The sequence below is a fragment of the Helianthus annuus genome, chromosome 1 (assembly GCF_002127325.2).
Source record: "Helianthus annuus cultivar XRQ/B chromosome 1, HanXRQr2.0-SUNRISE, whole genome shotgun sequence".
NCBI lineage: Eukaryota > Viridiplantae > Streptophyta > Magnoliopsida > Asterales > Asteraceae > Helianthus > Helianthus annuus.
The window spans coordinates 72,194,741-72,217,337 of NC_035433.2; the positions used below are offsets into that span (position 1 = coordinate 72,194,741).

At 36.0% G+C, this 22,597-nt stretch overlaps 1 protein-coding gene across 2 annotated transcripts; it reads left to right on the forward strand.

The window, feature by feature from the left end:
• The first annotated feature begins 1,794 nt into the window (after positions 1 to 1,794).
• On the forward strand, positions 1,795 to 10,186 carry LOC110868627 (phosphoinositide phospholipase C 2). Of its 2 annotated transcripts, none has more exons than XM_022117839.2 (9): positions 1,795 to 2,357; positions 5,002 to 5,198; positions 5,986 to 6,121; positions 6,200 to 6,439; positions 7,114 to 7,337; positions 8,108 to 8,225; positions 8,318 to 8,470; positions 9,535 to 9,621; positions 9,700 to 10,186. In XM_022117839.2, the coding sequence occupies exons 1-9, from the start codon at positions 2,016 to 2,018 to the stop codon at positions 9,994 to 9,996; spliced, it is 1,794 nt and encodes a 597-aa protein (XP_021973531.1). In that variant the 5' UTR covers positions 1,795 to 2,015; the 3' UTR covers positions 9,997 to 10,186. The 2 variants fall into 2 exon arrangements, with proteins under 2 accessions (XP_021973531.1, XP_021973541.1); XM_022117849.2 differs by lacking the exon at positions 1,795 to 2,357 and adding an exon at positions 3,709 to 3,729 and having other exon boundaries at positions 9,700 to 10,174.
• Positions 10,187 to 22,597: the final 12,411 nt, after the last annotated feature.

Below are 22,597 nucleotides of genomic sequence, written 5' to 3' on the forward strand. Positions count from 1 at the left end.
GAACCAGCCGATCGAGCCAGCCAGCCGATCGAATGGATGTTCGAACGAACTTTCAAACCAATCGAACAGCCCACTCGATCGAACTGCTGTCCGATCGAATGGCCTACTCGATCCAAGTACATTGTTTACCTTTCCGCGTTACTCATCGTTGTGTTATCGAACTATTCAGGCTAAACTATTCTCAGTGCTCCCTTCAATCCACAACCAACCACTGTGAGTATACTCGATCCCTTTTTGCTTTCCGCACTTTTGGGTGTTACATACGTAATCTATCAAATCCACAAACAACACAAACTATTTGAACGCTAACCTACTTGCATGTATTACTTGTCTAAATGATTGCTGTTTATTATGTTTACACGTGGAGTGCTATCTGCCTGCTTTAGCAACGTAGTACTATAGTTTGGACTCAGCACCCGTTCACACGGGGGTTGCTAAGGACAATTACTTGCATGGATTACGGTGGTAATCATGTATTGCGAACTGTCTCGGACAGTCAACTCGAAGTCGTTGGTATCGATGGTCCCATGTTGATAATTTACATGCATCGTTTGCCCTTGTGTACGTGCTTGGTTATGCGTAAACTATTCAAACTCTATATGCTATATCAAACTTGTGTACTCACCTTTACATTATATGTATTGACTGTTATTTTAACGTATGTGACAGGTGTTTAAGCTACTAGCGTGCTAGGGAAGCGAGGCAATAATAAGCTTCTAGGAGCCTGTGACCTTAGGACAGTGTCCACGTACCTGCCCCAGGGCCATAATTATCTGTAGATCTTGTACTGGCACCTGTAGTCAGTAAGATTTACGGATAGCCGTCTAGAAGTCTTAAAACAATATTTACATTCGGTCTGTAATAATTAAGATTTGAGTTGTCGGAACAGTTCCCATATTGTTTAGTTGATTTCTATGATAACTTGTTATTATTTGGGACACGGTATGGGACGTGTTATATAACTGAATTGTATGATAGTTGTTGTGGAAACTTCTGGACAATCTGTTTCGCTCAGTGCCGCGCCCCGATGATTCCGCCATCGGTTGGGGTGTGACATAGCTGTCTAGAAGTCTTAAAACAATATTTACATTCGGTCTGTAATAATTAAGATTTGAGTTGTCGGAACAGTTCCCATATTGTTTAGTTGATTTCTATGATAACTTGTTATTATTTGGGACACGGTATGGGACGTGTTATATAACTGAATTGTATGATAGTTGTTGTGGAAACTTCTGAACAATCTGTTTCGCTCAGTGCCGCGCCCCGATGATTCCGCCATCGGTTGGGGTGTGACATCATGGGCGGTTTTTTCAAAAATAAAAATTAAGGGTTTGTAAAAAAATGTTTGACCGAAATTGTTTTGGCCAATCAGGCCGTTGGCAATGGTAAAAACGGCTATATTTTTTTTTTCTTATTTCACAGGTTTTTGGGTGGTGGTGGGGTGGGGGTTTAGGTTTTTGAGTGGTGGTGTGTGTTTAAGTTTTGGGTGATGATGTAGTGGTTTTAGGTTTTTGGACACTTGTCACTTTAAAATGTCTTCTTACATTTTTATTTTTAGGATATTATAAAATAATTTAACACATCAAATGAGATATTAATTGATATAATGGAAAAATTCTTTTATATCAAATGAGATATTAATTGATATAATCGATAATTTCTTTTTGCAAATTTATTGAAAAAGAAAAGGCGGGAAGTCTATTCGTCGACCATTTCTTATTATTAAATAACACCAAACAGTTCTCTTCTCTCTTCCCAAACCAAATATTTTATTTTATTAAAAAAAAAAAAAAACAACCACAACCAACTCTCTCTCCATCTTCATCTCTGTGTGAAATAAATCAATGCGTGTTCAGTACACACACAACACATGTGCTCCCAGTAATCCCCAACTCTCTCTCTCTCTACATTATATATACACACATCCTATACATACATTGCGTACAATATCCCCGTTGACTTTGCAGAACCACTAAGCAATTGAACAGATCTGGTGAACACAAGTCAAACGAACAATGGGGAGTTACAGAGTATGTTGCTGCTTCACCAGAAGATTTAAGGTGACGGAAGCCGATCCGCCGTTAGATGTTAAAACGGCGTTTAACGACTACACTGACGGTGCGATTCACATGACCGCAGATCAACTGTTAAAGTTTATTCACGAGTGTCAAAACGGTAACGTTAACGTTAACGGTAACGGAGTTGCAGTCACGAAAACGGAGGCTGAGCGTATTGTGGAGCAGGTTCTGCATAAACGGCATCCGATTACGTCGTTAATTAACAGGAAGACGCTTACGTTAGAGGATTTTCATCATTATTTGTTTAGTTTTGAATTTAATCCTCCAATTGGATCTCAGGTATCTTTGAATATTCAGATTCTAAATTGCTTACTTCTTTAGATTTTGCCTTTTATTGAAAAGTTAAAAGGATTTTGGAAACCGTTTAAGTAATTGATTGATTGTTATTTTAATTAGTAGAAATGAAAACTGCAAATTAGGGAAGGATATATTAACACTCGTGGTTTAGGGATGACAATTAAATCCGAATTTACTGGGTAAACCCGAAAACCAAAACATTTGGAACATGTAGGGTATACTGGCGGACCCATGATTTTTTCCTTGGGGGTGCGGAAATTTTTTAAAGGTTTTAGACCCCTAGCTATATAAAAAAATCGGTTCATAGCGGGTCGGGTCATGTAAAACAAGTAAACACAAACAAATAAAGTTTCATAGCGGGTCGAATTAGATCGGGTCAGTTCATTTCAGTTTTCAAACAATCAAACCCTAGTTCCTAACTTCCTATCACATTAACAAACAAAAAGGCATCAACATTCCTACTTTATTTCTCTTAATCATTAAATAAAAGAACAAAAAAACTTATCTAAAACTAGTAGTTGGAATGGGGCTTGAATGGGTATTAAGTTATTGGGCTTGAATGGGTATTAAGTTATTGGGCTTGATGGATTGAATTTAAGTTTTATTAAAGGGGTTAGTGGGCTAACTTGCTTACATAATTTGATCGGGTTTCAATCTGTGTTCACAAATTTTTTATATAAATTCCTAACATTTTTTTTCTAAGGGGTGCGGACGAAAATTTCCAAGGGGTGCGGTCGGGATATTTCACGAAAAATACCACTAAATTTTTTTTTGAAGGGGTGCGGCCGTCCACCCACCCCATAAAGTAGGTCCGCCCATGTTTACCCGATGGGTAATTTCCTGGTAGATAGGGACAACATTTTACAATCGGGTATGAGGTTGGAATTATCAAAACCGTTCGGAAACTGACCCATTGTCATCCCCAAATTGGTTAGATACTTAGATTGATATAATTAGGGTAGCAAATCAGCACATGTGGTTAGTTTGATATTTGTACATCTGTTTCATCTTAATTATTGGGAAGTAATCATGGCGACAACTGCTCTGACTTATTCAGAGATGACAATGATCAATCTTGTCACTAAAAAGTATTGCTCAACTTTAAACTTAATCCCCCAATTGGATCTATCTGATAGATATTTTCTATTCTTGTAAAAAAATGTATCTATCAAATAACTGTGTTTCAATTGGAGGATTAAGTTAATAATTCTTTTAAGTGACATCTGGAACGCTTTCATTTTTTTTGGAAGATTCATTTTCAACTCTTATTTCGTGTAGAGTGAGACATTGGTGGGCAATGATAGGAGATCCAGGAAAATCTGGGTTCGATCTTTGAGTCAAACGGGTTTTACGGGTAATTTCTTCGTTGTGCCTATGGGCGACTGGGTTACTCGGTTTTCCCCGGAATTGATGCTGGACTCGGGTTACTCTCGGAGTACTCCGTTTGATCCAGTGGGTGCCCAAAGAGTGCTCAAAATTGATTTTGTTGTCCGTTCATAAAAAAAGTGACAACATTGACCATTATTGTATTAAATTTTGCTTTTTAAAACAAAGTTAAAATGATTTGGAACCCGTTTCCCGTTTACTGATTGTTGTGGATGCTTGCTGATAAGTAATTAGTGATTATTGCTTGATTGTTATTTTAATTGGTACAAACTTTAGGAAATTGGGTGAATGGAAAACTTAAAACTAAGGTAGGAAATTGGGTGAATGGAAACATGAACCCGACAGATAAACCCAAAAACCGAAACATTTGGGACGGGTATTTGAGTATGTGATTAGTTTTAAAAAATTTCATGAGTATATGATCAAGTGATATACCCGATTTTTTATTTTATTTTATATGTATCTAGTACTAATCCTTTTAATCTAAATATTATGTGGAAACAAACATACATAATATTTTGAAGCTCATATATACCCAAGGGATAATTACCAGATACTCGACGGGTATTGGGCTGGGTATGAAACACTTTTTTACAGTCAGGTCAACACCTTTTTACGATAGGGTTTGGGGTTGGGATTACCGAAACCAGTACCAAACTCGCCTCGTTATCATCCCAATTTGGTTAGATGCTTAGATTGATTAAATTTAAGGTAGGCAAATCAACACATGTGGTAAGTTTGATATTTGCTGTTTTGCACATCTGTTTCGTCTTAATTATTGGGAAGTAATCATGTCCACATGTACTTTGACTTATTCAGAGACGATAATAGTAATGGGCAATGTTGTCACTGAAAAGTAAGTGATTTTTTTTTTGTCCAGATAGATATTTGATAGCGGGAGAAAAAAAAGCATTTCATATGTCCACGGTCAATATGGCCGGCTGTCCACTGTTGTAAAAGTAGTGATGGAGATGACACATAGAAGAACTTTATGATTTTGTAAATATCTAAGCAAAATATGTAGTAATAGAATTGTAAATCAAATAAATTAGCATAAAAGATGACACTTAAGACTATATGTTGTGGTTTAACTAAAAAGTTTATAACGTTCTGTCTTGTTACGCAATTCCTTAACTATCACGTTGTGGTTTAACTAAAAATAAAAAAAAAATGTTTTTGTTTGGTTGATGAAAGAAATTTATTAATGTACCTGATGTTTATACATGGATTCCAATGTTAGGTTCACCAAGATATGAATCTCCCGTTAACGCATTATTTCATTTACACCGGTCACAATTCATACTTGACTGGAAACCAGCTAAGTAGCCCTTGCAGTGAGGTCCCGATCATCAAAGCTTTAAAACGAGGCGTAAGAGTAATAGAACTTGATTTGTGGCCAAATTCGTCTAAAGATAGCGTGCATGTTCTTCATGGAAGGTATGCAACTTATATTGTACAGTTATAGACTCTTTCTCTAATTCCACATTTCCACTATTATATACTTTTGGAGAAAATTGACTAAAGTTTATATCGAATAATGTACATCAAGGAATACTTAAAAATCACACCTTTTAAGGCCTTGTTTTTACTTTTTAGTACTCACATAATTCCTGCATAGGCGTGGAAAAAACTCATGAACTGTTCGTGAACACAGTTTTCTGTTCATTTAAGTTTGTTTACATTCGTTTGTTCATTTTTGTTTGTTTATGTACGTTTCAATTAAAAGACATATGTAGTTTATATTTATATAAATATTATAAACATAAAAAGAACTTTCTAACTACTTATATGAATATAATTAATTGGCTTTCTAGTAATAAAAATGGGGTTTCCAATGGAATTTATCGTAATTAACCACTAATTTATATAAAAAATAATTTATGTCCGTTTATGTTTAGTCAATTATGCTCATTTATGTTTGTTCAATTGTGTTTTTTATTGCTTGTTAAATTATGTAAATGTTCGTTTAAGTTTGTTTGTTTGTGTTTGTTTACATTCGTGAACTGTTCGTTTAGGTTTTAAACGAACGAACATAAATGGGCATGAACATGCCCATTTTTTTTAATAAACGAACATGAACAAATAAATGTGTTCGGTTATATGTTCGTGTTCGGTTAAAGTTAAATGAACGAACATGAACATACCTTTGTTCTAAACCACAAATGTCTGTGGTTATTGGTTAAAGTTAAACACTTAAAAACTGGTGTTCGTAATACGCATGCAGGACCCTCACAACACCTGTGGAACTCGTAAAGTGTTTGAAATCAATCAAAGAGCATGCTTTCGTAGCTTCTGATTATCCAGTCGTTATCACACTCGAAGACCACCTTACACCTGATCTTCAAGAGAAGGTGGCTCAGGTGAATGCACTTGCCGTTTTGTGCATTAGTCATCGTTATATTACATGTTGTTGATGCTTTCACATACGCCTTTTCTAGATGGTGCATGACACGTTTGGGGAGCTGCTATACATCCCTGAATCAAGTGATCTAAAAGAATTACCATCACCCGAAACGTTAAAGGGTCGGATTCTAATTTCAACAAAACCTCCAAAAGAGTACCTTGAAGCCGAAGAGGACAAGAGTACGAAATCACAAAGGGTTAAAGATTATTCTGATGATGATGTTTGGGGCGAAGAGCCCTCCGAGGCCACACCTTACAAAGACAAAAACAATAAGGTTTGTTGGTTCATAATAATGTTTATTTTGTGTCTTATTTATACATTATATTGGCCAGTTTTGCGATTTTCGTACAAATGTTCGTTTTCCAATCTGAATCCAAAAGGTTTGAAATCTTGCCATTTTCATCCGGCTCATTAATTCCATCCATTTTTCTCCGTTAAGTCAGGGGGATTTCCGTCTTTTTTATTAACTTGAAAGACAATTCGGTCTTTTTTTACTTTAAGTAAAAAGACCGGATACCCTTGGAAAAGACTGAATTGCCCTTTAAATTAATAAAAAAGACGGAAATACCCCTGACTTAACGGATAAAAATGGATGGCATTAACGAGCCGGATGCAAATGGCAAGATTTCAAACCTTTTGGATCCAGATGCGAAAAAACAAGACGAAAGTCGCAAAACTGTCCAAACTTCGGGGACGAAAATGGCACTTTACTCATAATGATGATAAGTTAATAACTATAGCTAAAAGGAGAACATGTTAAACAGTCAAAGCACTGTACTACTTTATTGTAATAAACTACTTTTAGTAATCTTAATTAGCATATTCATTATATACAAAATGGTAATAAAGTGTTGGTTGGTAAACCTTTCTGAACAACAAAATAAAAGAATTCCACCTCTGTGCAAAATTCTTTATTTGTTTAGTGAAGCATGTGTTACTTATGTGCAGTATGAAAGCGATGAAAGTGATCATGATAATGAAGATTCAGAACACTACATAAAGAAAGCCGATTCGTGTCCAGCTTACAAGAATTTGATTGCTATTCATGCTGGCAAACCGAAAGGTGGTTTAGAGGAAGCACTTAAAGTTGAAAAAGATAAAGTTAGACGCCTAAGTTTGGCCGAACAGGAATTGGAAAAGGCTGCAGAACGCCATCAACAGCTAATAATCAGGTATATGTAATCAAATTATTATTAATTACTATGACAAACGAGGTGTCTTAGGAATAGTAACTAAGACACAACCTCTATTATTTTATTGTTTTTCTTTGCTAAATTTACAAAAATGCCATCCAATGTGTTTGTTTTTTCTTTTTGTGTATTCAACCCTTCAACTTTTAGCATTGCCACTTACACCTCTCAACTTTCTAAAAACTTTGTAAAATGTCATTTTGACCCCCTCGAGTTTTACGCGCTTATATTTATGTACGTGGGTCAAATATAATACGTGTCCGTGCTTATTTTTATGTACGTTTTTGGTTGGTCCACGTATTGTTCGGAAACGAGTTGGCTCAAATATAATACGTTTTCACTAGCCGGTATAAATTCGAGTTACTTTACGTCTCGACTCCGCCGAAACACGTGGTACCATTCTTTAATGTAAAAAAAAATACTATTTTTTACATGCTTATTTTTAAGTAAATTTGTTGTAAATCCAAGTTGGTTTACGTTTTGACGTAAATATTCTCGGTAATGAGTCAGGTCAAATATAATACATTGTCGTGCTTATTTTCATGTGCGTTTTCAGTTGATCTACGTTTTGACGTAAATTTTGTTTGAAAAAGAGTCAGGCCAAATATTTGACGGTATAAGTTCGAGTTACTTTAAGTTTCGCCTTCGCCGCAACGCATGGCGGGTCAAAATGCTAAGTTATTTATTATTATTGTTGCTGTTATAATGAACCTTTCTTGAGGTCAAGTTTATGATCTTTTTCTCTATTTCAGGTTTACGCAACAGAATATTCTTAGGATATATCCTAAAGGCACTCGTGTTACGTCCTCTAATTACAAGCCACTGATCGGTTGGCTACATGGAGCTCAAATGATCGCGTTTAACATGCAGGTGTGCATGCTAGATATTCTTATATTAGTAAAAACTAAACAAACAATGAAATTGGTAATGTTGATTGATTAAGTTTTATATTTTCAATGCAGGGATATGGTAGATCGCTCTGGTTGATGCATGGAATGTTTCGAGCCAATGGAGGCTGTGGTTATGTGAGAAAACCAGATTTTCTGATGCAACATGGGCCCAATAATGAGGTGTTTGATCCCAAAGCAAAGCTTCCAGTGAAGAAAATTTTGAAGGTAAACTTTTTCTACTGAAAATAAGAACTAATCTTGTTTGTTAAGGTTTTAAATTATGGAGATAGTATTTTTTTTTTCTATTTTAATCACGTTAACGATATCATTGTTTATGTTACTAATTACTAGATGTGGGCATGTGGCAAAATGGGTCATGGGTGAGTTGAGTTGGTCACATGTTTGGACTGTTCGAGTGTTCGGTTTAGAGCTAATAGTTTTTTGGTATCGGTTAGTAGGGGCGTTCAAGATCCTGGTTCAGTTGGGTTTGACAAAATTTTGGGCTGACTTGTTGACTACGCTTTCGAAAACTGGCAAACCTAACTGGCCAGGTTGATTGGGTGGTCGGTTTTGTCGGTTTAGACTGTTCAGTTATTTTGAACCAATTTTTTTTAAGTTTCAAAAGAGTAAATTTGTATTAATTTTTAGAGTTAATTACTGTTTTCGTCCCTGTGGTTTGTCAAAAATCACTATTTCAGTCCATTCGTTTAAAAATTGCGATTTCAGTCCCTATGGTTTCACTTTCGTAACCATTTTAGTCCCTGTGGTTTCACTTTTGTAACCATTTCAATCCATTATTCTGTTAAGTACAGGGACTGAAATGGTTACGAGGTGGACTGAAATGGTTACGAAAGTGAAACCACAGGGACTGAAATCGCAATTTTTAAACTAATGGACTGAAATAGTGATTTTTGACAAACGACAGGGATGAAAACAGTAATTAACTCTGATTTTTAAGTAATGATAAGGATGGTTCTTGATCATCATACATATATATAACTGCATATTCCTAAAATGAAAAAAAAAAATAATGTTAAACGCCTAGTTCGGCTTACATTGCCGATTCCAAGTTCCAAACCGTCAAAACCGAACTGTATACATTTCAATTTCAAATCGGCCGACTTCCCCCTACCACATTTTTTCAAGATTTTAATTTCTTTTTAAAGAATTTTTTTTTCTATAAAAATGTAGAAGGTTTTATGCGTTTTTTACACTTCCAGTGACTTTCAACCCGTTCTATGTTTAACACGTTAAAAATAAAATTAACCCGACTATGTGTGATCTAACAGGTGAAAGTTTATATGGGAGATGGATGGCATCTGGATTTCAAGCAAACTCATTTTGATGCATACTCCCCACCAGACTTCTACACAAGAGTAATAACCCTTAATCTCATTGCTTAAAATTCAGCTTAAAAAAACCAACATAATATCTTATTTTGCATGAAAACACAGGTGGGTATAGCGGGAGCAGCGGCTGATGAAATAATGAGAAAGACAAGAGCAATAGAGGACTCGTGGACGCCTGTATGGAACGAAGAGTTTACGTTTGAATTAACGCTTCCTGAAATCGCTTTACTTAGAATTGAAGTACATGAATATGACATGTCTGAAAAAGATGACTTTGCTGGTCAAACCTGTCTTCCTGTTTCCGAACTGAGGCCTGGAATCCGCGCAGTTCCTTTGTGTGACCGCAAAGGGTATCCCTACCCTTCCGCAAGACTTCTCATGAAGTTCGAGTTTTTGCCTTAGATATCCAAGTTTACCCCGGACATTGTCTTAATCTTTTGAGTTTTGTAATACAATCGTTGTATATATTATCGTTCTTTATCGCTGACTAATAAGAGTATAAGACCATCCAAGCATTCGTTGCTCGATGTATTGAACCATTTTCGACTTTGTTGCGTTTATGAGTTTGATTATTGGATCATGTTTTTTTTTTTTTTTACTGTGAACGTGAACTAGCTTTTAGTTAGATGAACATACACAAATTTGTCTGTTCATCTACTCAACCTTTGGTTTGGTAATCTGTCATGTTTTTTAAGTTTTATATGTTCAATACGGGTGGGGTTAGTGTAAAAAGGGGTGGTTTTTGTGAGAAGTGTAAGAAATGTTTTAAGCCCTTAGATCTTTAAGTTAATGGTTGAGATCAAGAAGGGATTAAAATTTAAATTATGTTTTATTTTTTTTGACTAATTTGGCTAAATTAGGGGTAATAGTGTCTTTTTATATTGTATTTTTAAATAAAGAAACTGTCATCAACTTTAATGCACATTGGTCAATGTAATTTGTTTTGTCCCGTGAAGTTCTCGGGAATTAGCCCTAGTTTTTAATAAAACAGTTACACCTGAACATGAACAACGAACACGTATAACAACCCGTATAGGAATTGGATGCTATTGAGATTTATAACTTAAATATCTTTTTGATAGGTTATAATTTAAAGAGGCCGGTTAACATACAAGACCACCATATTGTGCGAAACGTATGCCAACATCCCAACCGCACATCTGACCTACTACCCTAGGCCTTCAAATCTTCAATTGAATGTTGGTGGCACAATAGTAATTAACTTGACGTAATTACGCACGTTATTGCATAATTAAACATGTTATTGCATAATTACGCATGGGTTGGGTTAAACCCTAATTACACACGTTATAAAAAAAAAAAAATTAAAACCCGCATGCCACAAAACATGAAAATTACGCATGTTAAACTCAAAATTACACATGAGTTGTTTCAAACCCTAATTACACATGTTATCGGGTGGTCGCGTACGTGAAGGGACTTATGTTTTTTAAACTTGCTCATAATTTATGTGTGTGTGTGTGAGAGAGAGAGAGAGAGAGAGAGAGAGAGAGAGAGAGAGAGAGAGAGAGAGAGAGATTACAAACAAACAGGATTAACAAATTCATTCGATCTGACTAATAAACATCATGATTCATGAATAACTGGATAAGCACGTGTTAAAGCCCAATACGGGTTTTTGTTCTTGGGCTATATTTCTGGATGATCCAACTAACCCCAATTATATCATTTAAAGGCCAATCCAGGTCCCGGTTCTTGGCCCAAGTCTAGACCAGCCCAAGAGGCCAAAATATCCATCCAGGTTTTGTTAAAAAAACGTGAATCAATATTTTATTATTAATGTAAAGTTAAATGAATAAGAGACTCCTTAGTGATATTTTTTTTAATGTTATACTAAAAGTAGAGTTTTGTTTGTTTTTGTTTTGTTTCTTTGTATGTGTATTAAGATAATTGTTTTAACAAAGATCTCAGGTTTCAATTTAGCATCCACTGATTTTTGCTTTAATTTTTTAAGGTCACTTATAAGCTATGTTGTACCTCATTTTATTGGTTAGCAAGATATTTTTAGATTCGTAAGTTGTTAATAACGGATTCCAGTGGCGAAACCAGAAACTTTTAACCGGGGGTTAACACCGATCTAAACATTTATAAAGGTAATAAACTGGTTTCTTTTTTTCAATGACCTCTTCGCCTAGTGGTACAAGGTAGGGTCGTCCCTAAAAATCTTCGAAAATCAATGGGCTTTGAGCGAATAGAAAATACGGGCCTTTTAAATATAAATATTTAAAAAAGAATATACAAAAAAAAAAACTTAAAAAGTAAATTACTTTTTGAGTACCTGTGTTTTAGTGGTTTTAACCACTTGAGTCCAAAATCAAAAAGTTTAACGCCCTGAGTCCCTAGGCATTTATTTTATAATGTTTTGAGTCCAATTTTGTTCATTTTATAACGGTTTGAGTCCAAATTTGTTAATAAGATTGGACTCAAAAGGTTAAAATTTGGACTCAAAAGGACTCAAATGGTTATAAAAAAAGTGTCTAGGGACTTGGGGCGTTAAACATTTTGATTTTGGACTCAAATGGTTAAAACCACTAAAACACAAGGACTCAAAAAGTAATTTACTCAAACTTAAATTTGTGGGCATGTTGCGGTGGTATTTATTTCATTTAATGTAGGTGGTATTTATTTCATTTAATGTAAGACGGCGAGATTCGAACCCAAGTCTTCTTGATGTTAAAGAGAAATGCAAACCAAGCATTAACCATGTTTTCTTCCAATTCAATGATATATCCTAACAAGTAAATTGCCCCGCGCATTGCCATGACATTTAGAAACAAATTACGTCAAAACATAGAACAATTGAAAACGTACATAAAAAACACAAATACGTATTATATTTGACCCAACTCATTTCCAGACAAAAAAAAAAAAAAAAAAACTAAAATTTACGTCAAAACGTAGACCAACTGAAAACGTACATAATAATAAGCATAAGAACATATTATATTTGACCCAACTACGTCGAAATGTAAATCCATTTGAATTTATACCCACATGTACATAAAAATAAACATGTAAAACTCGATTACAAAGTTTTAAGAAATTTAAGGGGTTGTAAGTGTTAATGTTCAAAGTTGATAGGTAAAAGTTTAAAAATACCAAAATACAAAAAAAAAAAAAGAACAAAAAGACAAAAAAAAAGGACTAAAAAACCCCTCAATGCACTATTCACCCTAGGTTGGTAATTGTATTATACTAGTTTTGCCCCGTCCGCGTTGCGGGGCAATAAGCCGAATATTTCTCTCTCATAACATGTATGTCTGTACAGAGGGCAAAATCGTAAATTATATTTTGAACTGGAGGCGAAATCATAATTTTAAAATGAGAGCAAAATCATAATTTTGAGCTAGGAGGAAAAATATAATTTTATTTTGAACTGTGGGCAAAAACGTAATTTTTAGCTGAGGGCAGAATCATAATTTTGAGCTAGAGAGAAAAACAAAATTTTATTTTAAACTGGGTGCAAAAACGTAATTTTGAGCTAGGGGCAAAATTATTTTATTTTGAGCTGGGGACAAAAACGTAATTTTAAACAAATGATAAAAACGTAATTTTAAACTGGAAATAAAATTAAATTAAAAATAAGTTGGTCCAATAGGGAAGTGCCAGACAAGCTGCCTGGCACTATTCCCCTAACTTAGAAATGTATATGTAGAAAATATATAAATATATATAATATATAATTTTACAACGTAAAATTTATAAAAAAAAATCCGGGCCCTCGAAGGGTTTGGGCCTGAGCCATTGCCCACCCCGCCCCCATCCGGGTTGTCCCTGGTACAAGGTGTTTATAGTGAAGTGATATGGATCCGAGTCCCATACTAATATTGGAATTTAAGTATAGACCTTAAAGGAGGTGTTCGTGGTTTAAAAAATAAATTAACTAAATGAAAAAAAAATATGAAAATCTAAGATAAATTAAATAAGTTGACAAGTAAAATTAAATATAATGTCTTATTTAAAAAGAAGATTAATAATTATTAAGTAATTAACATTCTACGAGAAAAATCAAAGTTTAGTGGAAAAGGTTGTGTATATACGCACACTTTTGATTTAGACAGTGGAGTTGTTTTCAGGTTGATTAAAAAATAAAATGGGAAAATTCAAACTAACTTAGTGATAAATACCTAAAATACTCTTATGTTCTTCACATTTTTTAACGGCAAATTTCATTCAAAATACCGCTCTAGCAAGGCGCTAGGAGCCAAAGCGAGAATTACAAAGAAAGGTTATACCAATCTACCCAAGACAAAGATTTACGTGGGAATCTATTTTTAATCCACAAATACCTAAAAGATTTAATATCTTCAATAACCTTTGAATACCTCGCTTCCTTGTTAGAGAACATGACCTCATTCCTCGCCTTCTTCACATGACTCTTGTATCTTCTACCTCGATGTTTTTCTGCAACACTTGCATCCTTCGTAACTAATATCCCGGTGAACACCTTGTTTTTCATTTTTCTTCTTTCAGTCTGCCTATTCTTCGCTTTAACTACTCTTTACTAAAAAAATCAAGGGTCCAACTACAAAGATCTAACAGAAGAATGATATGGTCGTAAGTAAAGCTTGGGTGGTCGGAGAGTCAACGGACCCTCTTGACCTCCTTGTAATTCCGCCCTGCCTGACGGGTTCTCATGATAAATAAAAATAAACTGAAATTCACTTTATCCGTAAAAGTTAAAACTTTTTACACACTTTTTGGTTTCGGCTGTAAAGAAAACATGCACCTAGTAAATAATGTGATAGTAAAGAATATGAGATGTATACCAAAAAGACAAGAAAAAAGATAGTGTTCGGTGGAATAAATTTAAAAGATTGGATAGATTTGACAAAACTTTACAAATAAAGGGTAGCTTTTTTAAAAAGATTGTCAAAGTGGAAGACTGAATTAGATTCATTATTGTAAAAGATTTCTATGGAATGGACAAGTATGCACTCACAATAAAGATGGAAAATGACCTTTAAAGGGGTCACACTAAAGGGCACAAATGCCATTTATCATTGTGTTTGCCAAAAGACAAGAATAGTAGGTTTCATTGTCATACACTTCTTCTTTTGCAAGACAAGACCAAAAAGCTTTATCAAAAAGGTTAAAGTCTTATTTTGGATCAAAATTCTGATACAGAAAATATGGCTTATTTATCAAAAAATTATAAACAGGTAAAATTCTTAAAAACAATCATTTTAATGATATGATAGAATTATATATGAATAATCATTTACATGATGTTCTTCGTGTTAATCGTGATATATGTATTCTTCGTATTAAAATAGTAAAATATATACAATAACAGAATATATATATATATATATATATATATATATATATATATATATATATATATATATATATATATATATATATATATATATATATATATATATATATATATTGTGTTCTTGATGTTGAACAAAAAAATGAAGCTGAGGAGCTATGTTCCACATGCAAAATTATATGTGTAACAATAAATTTATTATTGTGTTCTTGATGTTGAACAAAAAAATGAATTTAACAAAAAATACAAAACGCCATACTTAATAAATTCTTTTTTTATTTAACAGACAATGGCTGAGAAGTTGGATGGCACATACAAAGAATTAGAAGATTGTTACAATAAAATGAGCACATTGTTAAAACAGTCAAAGATTGGACATCCAAACAGCCTCTTGGTACACATTAAATACTCACAACGTCTGACATTGTTGGAGAACATGTCAAAATTTGTTGATAAAAATGTCAAGGAAGTGGCAGCTCAGAGAGAAGAAGGTGAATATGAAGATGAGGTAGTAGGGGAAGGGGAAGTAGAAGAGGAAGGGGAGATGGCTGGAGAACAAAACACCATATGTAACACCCCGTGTTTCGAAAGTCAAAGTCAAAGTCAGAGTCAAGATTGAAGTCAAAGGGAGACAAGATTGTTGATTTCGATCTGTCACTCCTTGCTCAATTCCTGTTTTGACTTCTTTGATTCGTAGATAGTCTATTTTATGCTTTATGTTAGTTGTATTATGTGGAGTGTCTATTACTAATCGAGGTTTATTCGATGTTTATCGCATGTTTGATCGCTTTATCGCTTATCGCGATCGCACTCGCAACTCGAATTACGCAATCGAATCGCAGACGCTAAACGCAAGTCAATTAACGATAATTGTATGTTGATATAGTAGTTGGGATTAAAAGTAATTTGAATAGGAAACTCTATCGCATCGCAACGCTTAGCACGCGAATCGAAATCGCAAAACTCACCGCGCCGTGCCCTCCAATCGAGTGGCCAGCCGATCGAGCTGCCACCCGATCAGGCTGCCACCCGATCAGGCTGCCACCCGATCGAGGTGCCACCCGATCGAGGTGCCACTCGATCGAGCAGCCACCCGATCGACCAGCCTTTTTCCCCCTTTCCTTTTATGGAAAGCCTATAAATACCCCTCATGTCAACATCATTTGATATTGACAGCTCTCTCTCCCTCTCACTCGCTCCAGCTCGTTTTTCTTCAGATTTCTCGCGATTCTTGTAAGTCTTTCCATCTAAATCTTGTACTTTCTTAATCTACACGCACTCCTACACCTTTCTATCTTTTGAATCTTAAATTTTAACCGTGAAATCACTAGATTGGAGGTGTTCTAGGATGATGTCATCATGGTGTTCTTATTAACTTCATGTTTTGGCTTAAATCCACCAAGAACAACTTAGACCTGAACGATTTCCACACAAATAAACAAAGATCTTCATAGATCTGAACATATTCAAGGTGAAAAGGATTGAAAGATGGTTTTCCAACTTTCTTTCAACTCTTTTACACTCAATGCACTCAAAACCGATAAAATCTGAGCTTGTTCTGATCTTCTACTCTTTCGTGTCGAAGTGTTGGTTCAAGATCTGGGTTCTATCCATGAGATTACCGATTTCGGGTTAAACAAGAAACACCGTCTCGAACAGTTAACTGGTCGGATTTGGGTGGTTCCTGTCCGATCAGATTACCAAGTATGGACGAGGTTTCTGTTGTTTAGCACGTTATCAAATGATCTCGATAAAATGACAAACCATCAAAAACAACCAAGTGTAAGACGATCAGGCCGACCAGGACGGAGTGCCGCCCGATCGGACTGCTGTCCGATCGGATTGTCACCCGATCGGCTTGCACCTTGGGTCCCACACTTAACTTTTATTTCAATAATTGAGGTTTGGAACATTGAACGGATTGCTGTTCGATTGAGTTGCCACCCGATCAGACCACCACCCGACCATGTGATGTTTTGAAACTTCAAAACTTAAACGATTTCCAACAGGTTCAATATAAACAGATTGTCACCCGATCGGACTACAATCCGATCGAGTGACAAGCTGCTGTGAACTTGTTCTCACTAAAGTGTCCAACTAATCGGAATGACGTCCGATCGAGCGGTCGTCATTTTTTCTCTTTGCTTTTGCTGACTACACTCGGATAGCGAGCAGGCCTGGGCCGGCCCGGAATGGGAATTAGACTTCATTCGATCGATCGACCTGAAAGGAAGAGATACTTCTACGTTTTCAAAATGCTACAACGAAAACTTCAAAAGACAAGCCATCATACACAAACACATCCTTCCCAAACGAAGTAACAATCCACTCGAAAGGTCACCCGATCGGATGACCATCTGAGCGGATTGTCACCCGATCGACCGGCTACCCGATCAGATTGCCATCCGATCGGATTACCGTCAGATCCACTGACACCTCTTATCGATATACGTATCACGTATCGTTTATGCTATCGTTCTGATCAGGCTAACCTTACTCTCTAAGCGCTCCCTTCAATCCATTAATCGCTGTGAGTATACTCGATCCCTTTTTGCTTTATGCACTTTTGGGTGTTACATACGTTACTTATTCTAAATCACATCGAACACACTATGCAATACTTTAAACGCTAACCATTAACGCATGTTATACGTGACTTAATGAATGCTTGTTTGTTATGTTTACACATGGAATGTTGTCTACCTGCCTTAGCAACGATAGTACAATAGTTTGGACTCAGCACCTTATCACTCAGGGGTTGTTAAGGACAATTTGTTACATGGCTCACAGTGGTGAGTGTGTAATCCGAACTGCCTTGGGCAATCAACCCGCAGTCATTGGTAATTTATAGGTTCATGTCGATAACTAACATGCCTCATTTTACACTGTGTACGTGCTGGTTATGCGTAACGATTTCGAACTCTATTATATCTATTAAACTTGTATGCTCACCTTTACACTATGTGTATTGACTTTTACTTTAACGTATGTGACAGGTGCTTAGGATGCTGTGAAATCGAGGCTAGGAAAGGTCTAGAAACAAATAAACAATTGTCTGTATTTGAAATCTGAGTTGTCGGAACAGAACAATTTGACTAGATCTTGTCTGTAATAATTATGTTATCTTTTATGACATGGTATGGGACATGTTGCTTTAAATAATTGGTAATTATAGTTGTTAGGGAAACTTCTGGATAATCTGTTTCGCTCAGTGCCGCGCCCCGATGTTTCTGCCATCGGTTGGGGTGTGACAGATTGGTATCAGAGCCATAACTATAGGGAATTAGGCAAGACTCGACCTAGTCCGGGTCGATGTCTTAGCAACGACCTAGTCTATAGTTAGGAACCAACAGACCGACTTGTACAAATCCTTAGGGATTTGGTACAAGCTTACTTGTTATATCTAGCTATTCTCGCATGCACTACACTATCACTGCATACTATTATTCAAAAAATAAACAGGTGATTTGGGCGAGATTAGGTGTGAAAACCGCAAACTCTCGATTAAATCGCTTATTCGATCTGTATTTATCTATAAAACACAAGAATTTGCGTTGAACCAGGAGTGTAAACCATACTTTAACGCGGAATTTTCGTCTCTACTTTATCAAAACAGGAACAAAGTTGTTAAGTTAGGGGTGAAACCCGAACCTTGACGACTTATTCCGCCCTATTTTGTTTTACAAAACTCTCACCAAAGTCTCGACGTACTCCAACGACTTGAAGTAGCGCTTCAACTGGAAGGATGCGTGCCATTCGCCCAAATTCGAGGCGAGAGCACAGTCCCGAAGGTTAAAGTGTGTATCAAGAGTCTTTGTGAATAGTTGAGCCACTTTGGTTAGTCGACGTCTAATAGCCGCAGACAATCTATTTCTCGATTTTTATGTGTTTCGATTTTGAGCTCGCTACTGCCGACTCTGATATTCGTCAATTTTATGTGGATTTTATGTGTCTTATCTGTTTATGTGTTATGATTTTTGGTGATTCATTCGCTTTTCGTTTCATGTAACACCTCGAAAATTCCTGTCCATTGAAATAAAGACACATGTCATGAGTGTCAGGAAAACCGGATCAAATAAAAAGATGTATGGTAGGATTTTTAATAAAAAGGGCGTCATGTTATTTAAAATACCTCTGAACGACCCAAGGGCGACATGTTATTAAATCACCTCTGAGCGACCCGAATTTTATAAATCCCAAGATCCTTAAATCATTTGATAAACATCCTATATGATAACCGGTTGTTTCCAAATAAATAAAGTTCCATCTTTATTATGGACTTCGGATTAGTAGGTTTGTTACTACTGAAAATGCTAAATAAAATCCTTGTAAATGGAATCAAGAATAGTTATGTAGCTTGTTAAACTATTATGAGAATCCAAGACTTGTTCTTGGTATTTCCGTCACTTTGCAAGTCCCATAAGAAGTCAATTGAAGGAGGGGACATGTAAGAACCATCCAAGCATGCAATGGCTGAGCAGATGGCCCCACTACTGAAAAAGATGGACTGAATTCGGAATTATTTGATTGCATGGTCAAGACTTAAAAGTTTACAAATTTTTGTCCTCTGACCAACGGTTACGGACCGCAAGGCCCTAGGCTTACGGTCCGTAAGGAGGGTACCTGGGCGTTTTCAGCAAGGGTCGGTTACGGACCGTAGCCATTTCAGCATACGGTCCGCAAGAGGTTCTTACGGACCGCAAGGCCTTAAGCTTACGGTCCGTAAGACTGTCGCTGGCAGCAGAAAATGGACAGCTGCCTGTTCAGCCTGTTGCACCGCCTTATTGAGGTGGTTTTCGAAACAAGGGACTCTCTAGGCAGTATTTAGCCTATTAGGGACACCTGGGGTGATCTTGTAACTATCCTAGACTTCCATGTCTTGATCCTAGAGCATCTTGGTCCCTATATAAGGAAGTGAAGTGGTGAACTTTGATCATTCATTGTGTCACTCACTTGGAGCTTCTCTCTGGAACTTCCTTGGACAGCAACAAGTGCTCATTAAGTCTCTAATCCTATTTAGGATCCTTGTAAGTGACCCTAACCACCCTTAATCCGTATTAGTCTAGTTATTTAGCTAAAAGTCAAACCGTCGTAAATTAGGTTTGACTTCGTGATTACTTAAAATGTGCTCTGTCAAATCACGAATTAAAAATACCTTTAAGTAGGTAATTATGTGGGTAACAAACCCTTAAAAGGGTACTTCCAGATTCCCACTCTAAGCATGTCAATTGTCGAGTCAAAGCTAACTATAAAAAGTCAACAGAATGCTTAAATCCAAATTAACTTATAATTAGCAATGTAGGATGCATGCAACCTGTTTTATCATTAATATAACTTGGTAAATAATGTAAGAACATGTCCCAACATGTTCAACTCGACAATTTTCTGTTTAGACCCGGTTTGGAACCGAAAGTCGCATAGTTTGACTTTCGCTTTGACTTTCAGTTCTGACCCGTTTTAGTCATGATTAAGATTGCCTTAGAGCTTCTTTTGGACCTAATAACATGTTAGTATATCCTCCTGTGATTATACAACTTGGTTCATTAGATATCTTGTTCACATGCATGTTTCCGTTAAATGCCCATATGATGACCATTATGCCCAAATGTCCAAAAATCATGATTTTGAAAATGTAAAAGGGTAGACATCTTAGTTACTGAATTATAAACTTGTCCCCAAAATTTGACATCAGTTTGAGGTCTAGATTAGGAGTTATGCTCGTTAGCGTAAATAGAAGCTTTCTTAGTAAATAGTTAGCGTAATTAGCATGTAACCTACCTAAACCCAAATTTTATATCAAAACTTTATACCCACTGTTATATAATAATATTTTGGGAATTTTAAAGATTTTTATTTATTTTTTGGCTGAGCATAACTTAAAGTTTTAAGCTTAATTCGGCTTATGCCGGTTTTGCCCTTTTTGGCTATAAAATGAGTTTTACAAAACCTTTTGACCCCAAACCTTTTTCTACTGATTTATTATGTTAAATATATTATTTTGAGCCTTCTGGAATTATAAAAATATCAGCTTTTCTTTTAAAACCCGGAAATGGCTCCAAATCGCCTTTTTAGGCATTTTTACGACATAGTATATGTTAAAACTAGTTTATATACATAAGGTTTAATACCTACTGATATACTTAGTAAAATTTCATATCATAGCAGTAAACTAAAGTTGAGAACTCAGATTTCCCGTTTTGACCTTTTAAGCTTATGTGAAATTACCAAAATGCCCTTATGAGGCGTAAAGTGAGTTGAAAATCATTTGGGGCATAATAGGACATATCTTACTGATATTACAACATATTTGGTGCATATAATCTCAGGAAACTTGTATATGATTTATATGGTTACCCGTTACGCACTTTCGCGTTCGGATCGGCTTATGTGACTAGTTTATGCACATTAGCCGAAGCGGGTCAAACCGTATCATCTTAGTCTCTAAATTCAGAATGTGTTTAGTTTACCCATGTCATACAAGTATCCAAGCTTGTAGGGTCTAAGTCACATTCCTTTTCGGTTTTCGCCCTCCTCGCGATTAAACCATGTTTATCCTTCGAAACTAACCGGTCTAAGCTTAGGCTATGTTAAAAGACCCGTTAGGATTCTAATAGGTTATTATAAACCTTCGTTCCAGAATAGGAGCCCAGTAAAAGACACTTGCATTTTGCTTTTGTGGTTTATACTTGCTCAGGTAAATACTTTTAACTTATTTTCCCTTATATGGGCTTGGGGGTACGGTATATAAAATACCGCTTGGTCGGGCAATTGACCCTAACTCATTAGTAGTTAGGTATTATCAATGTGACCCGTTTGAAAACTGGTTTTGTTTGTTTTACGCCTTTGGGAGCTTAATGACCATGTCCCGGATATCCTTGGCATCATTTTAGGAAATGGCCACGACCTTGACACCCGGGTGTAGGCGTACACCCGGTAACGTGTCCATATTTATTAAGGTATAATCGTTGGCTTCCCGCCGCGGACTTATACTGAGTGGTGTGTCAATTAACCTTAAACCCGACACGACCCGGGCGACTAAACGCATAACGAACATGTAATTCTTTTACAAGTTTAACATTGATTAATTATTCCCAAGTTATAAAATGTTTTGTGCCTCGTGCATTCAAATCAATTTTTTTTAAACCTTTTCAAAATGAGTCGGTTAAATTGTATTTACCAGTGCAAACTGACGTATTTTTTTTTCCCAAAAAGATTAAGTGCAGGATCTATACGGAATAGGCTGGCTTCTCCTTAGCATCATAGAGTCTCGCAAACTTTGGGATGCATTTATCTGTTGAACAATCTTTTCCTTTTCATTTCGATCCGCCTGTGGATCTATTTCGACTAATTGTGATACTTAGATATTACATTTGATGGTTGAAGTAAATCTATTTTATTGCTTCCGCTGTGCATTATAATTTGTGTTGTTTGACAACGATGATATCAACTACGTCACGATAATCCCCCACCGGGCCTGCCGATGACACGTGGAAGTTCGGGGTGTGACAGGTTGGTCTCAGAGCCAACACTGAGTGAATTAAACACTAGCCTTTTGTGTTTAATCTTAGTGCACAAATTGCACATTCTTCGAGTTCCGAGTCTAGACAAAGAACATAGGACAAACTCTGTTTTGTTTTATTTTATTTTTGGGTTTATTTTATATATGTTGTTGTTGTTATCTAAAACTTGTATGCAGGTCAACAT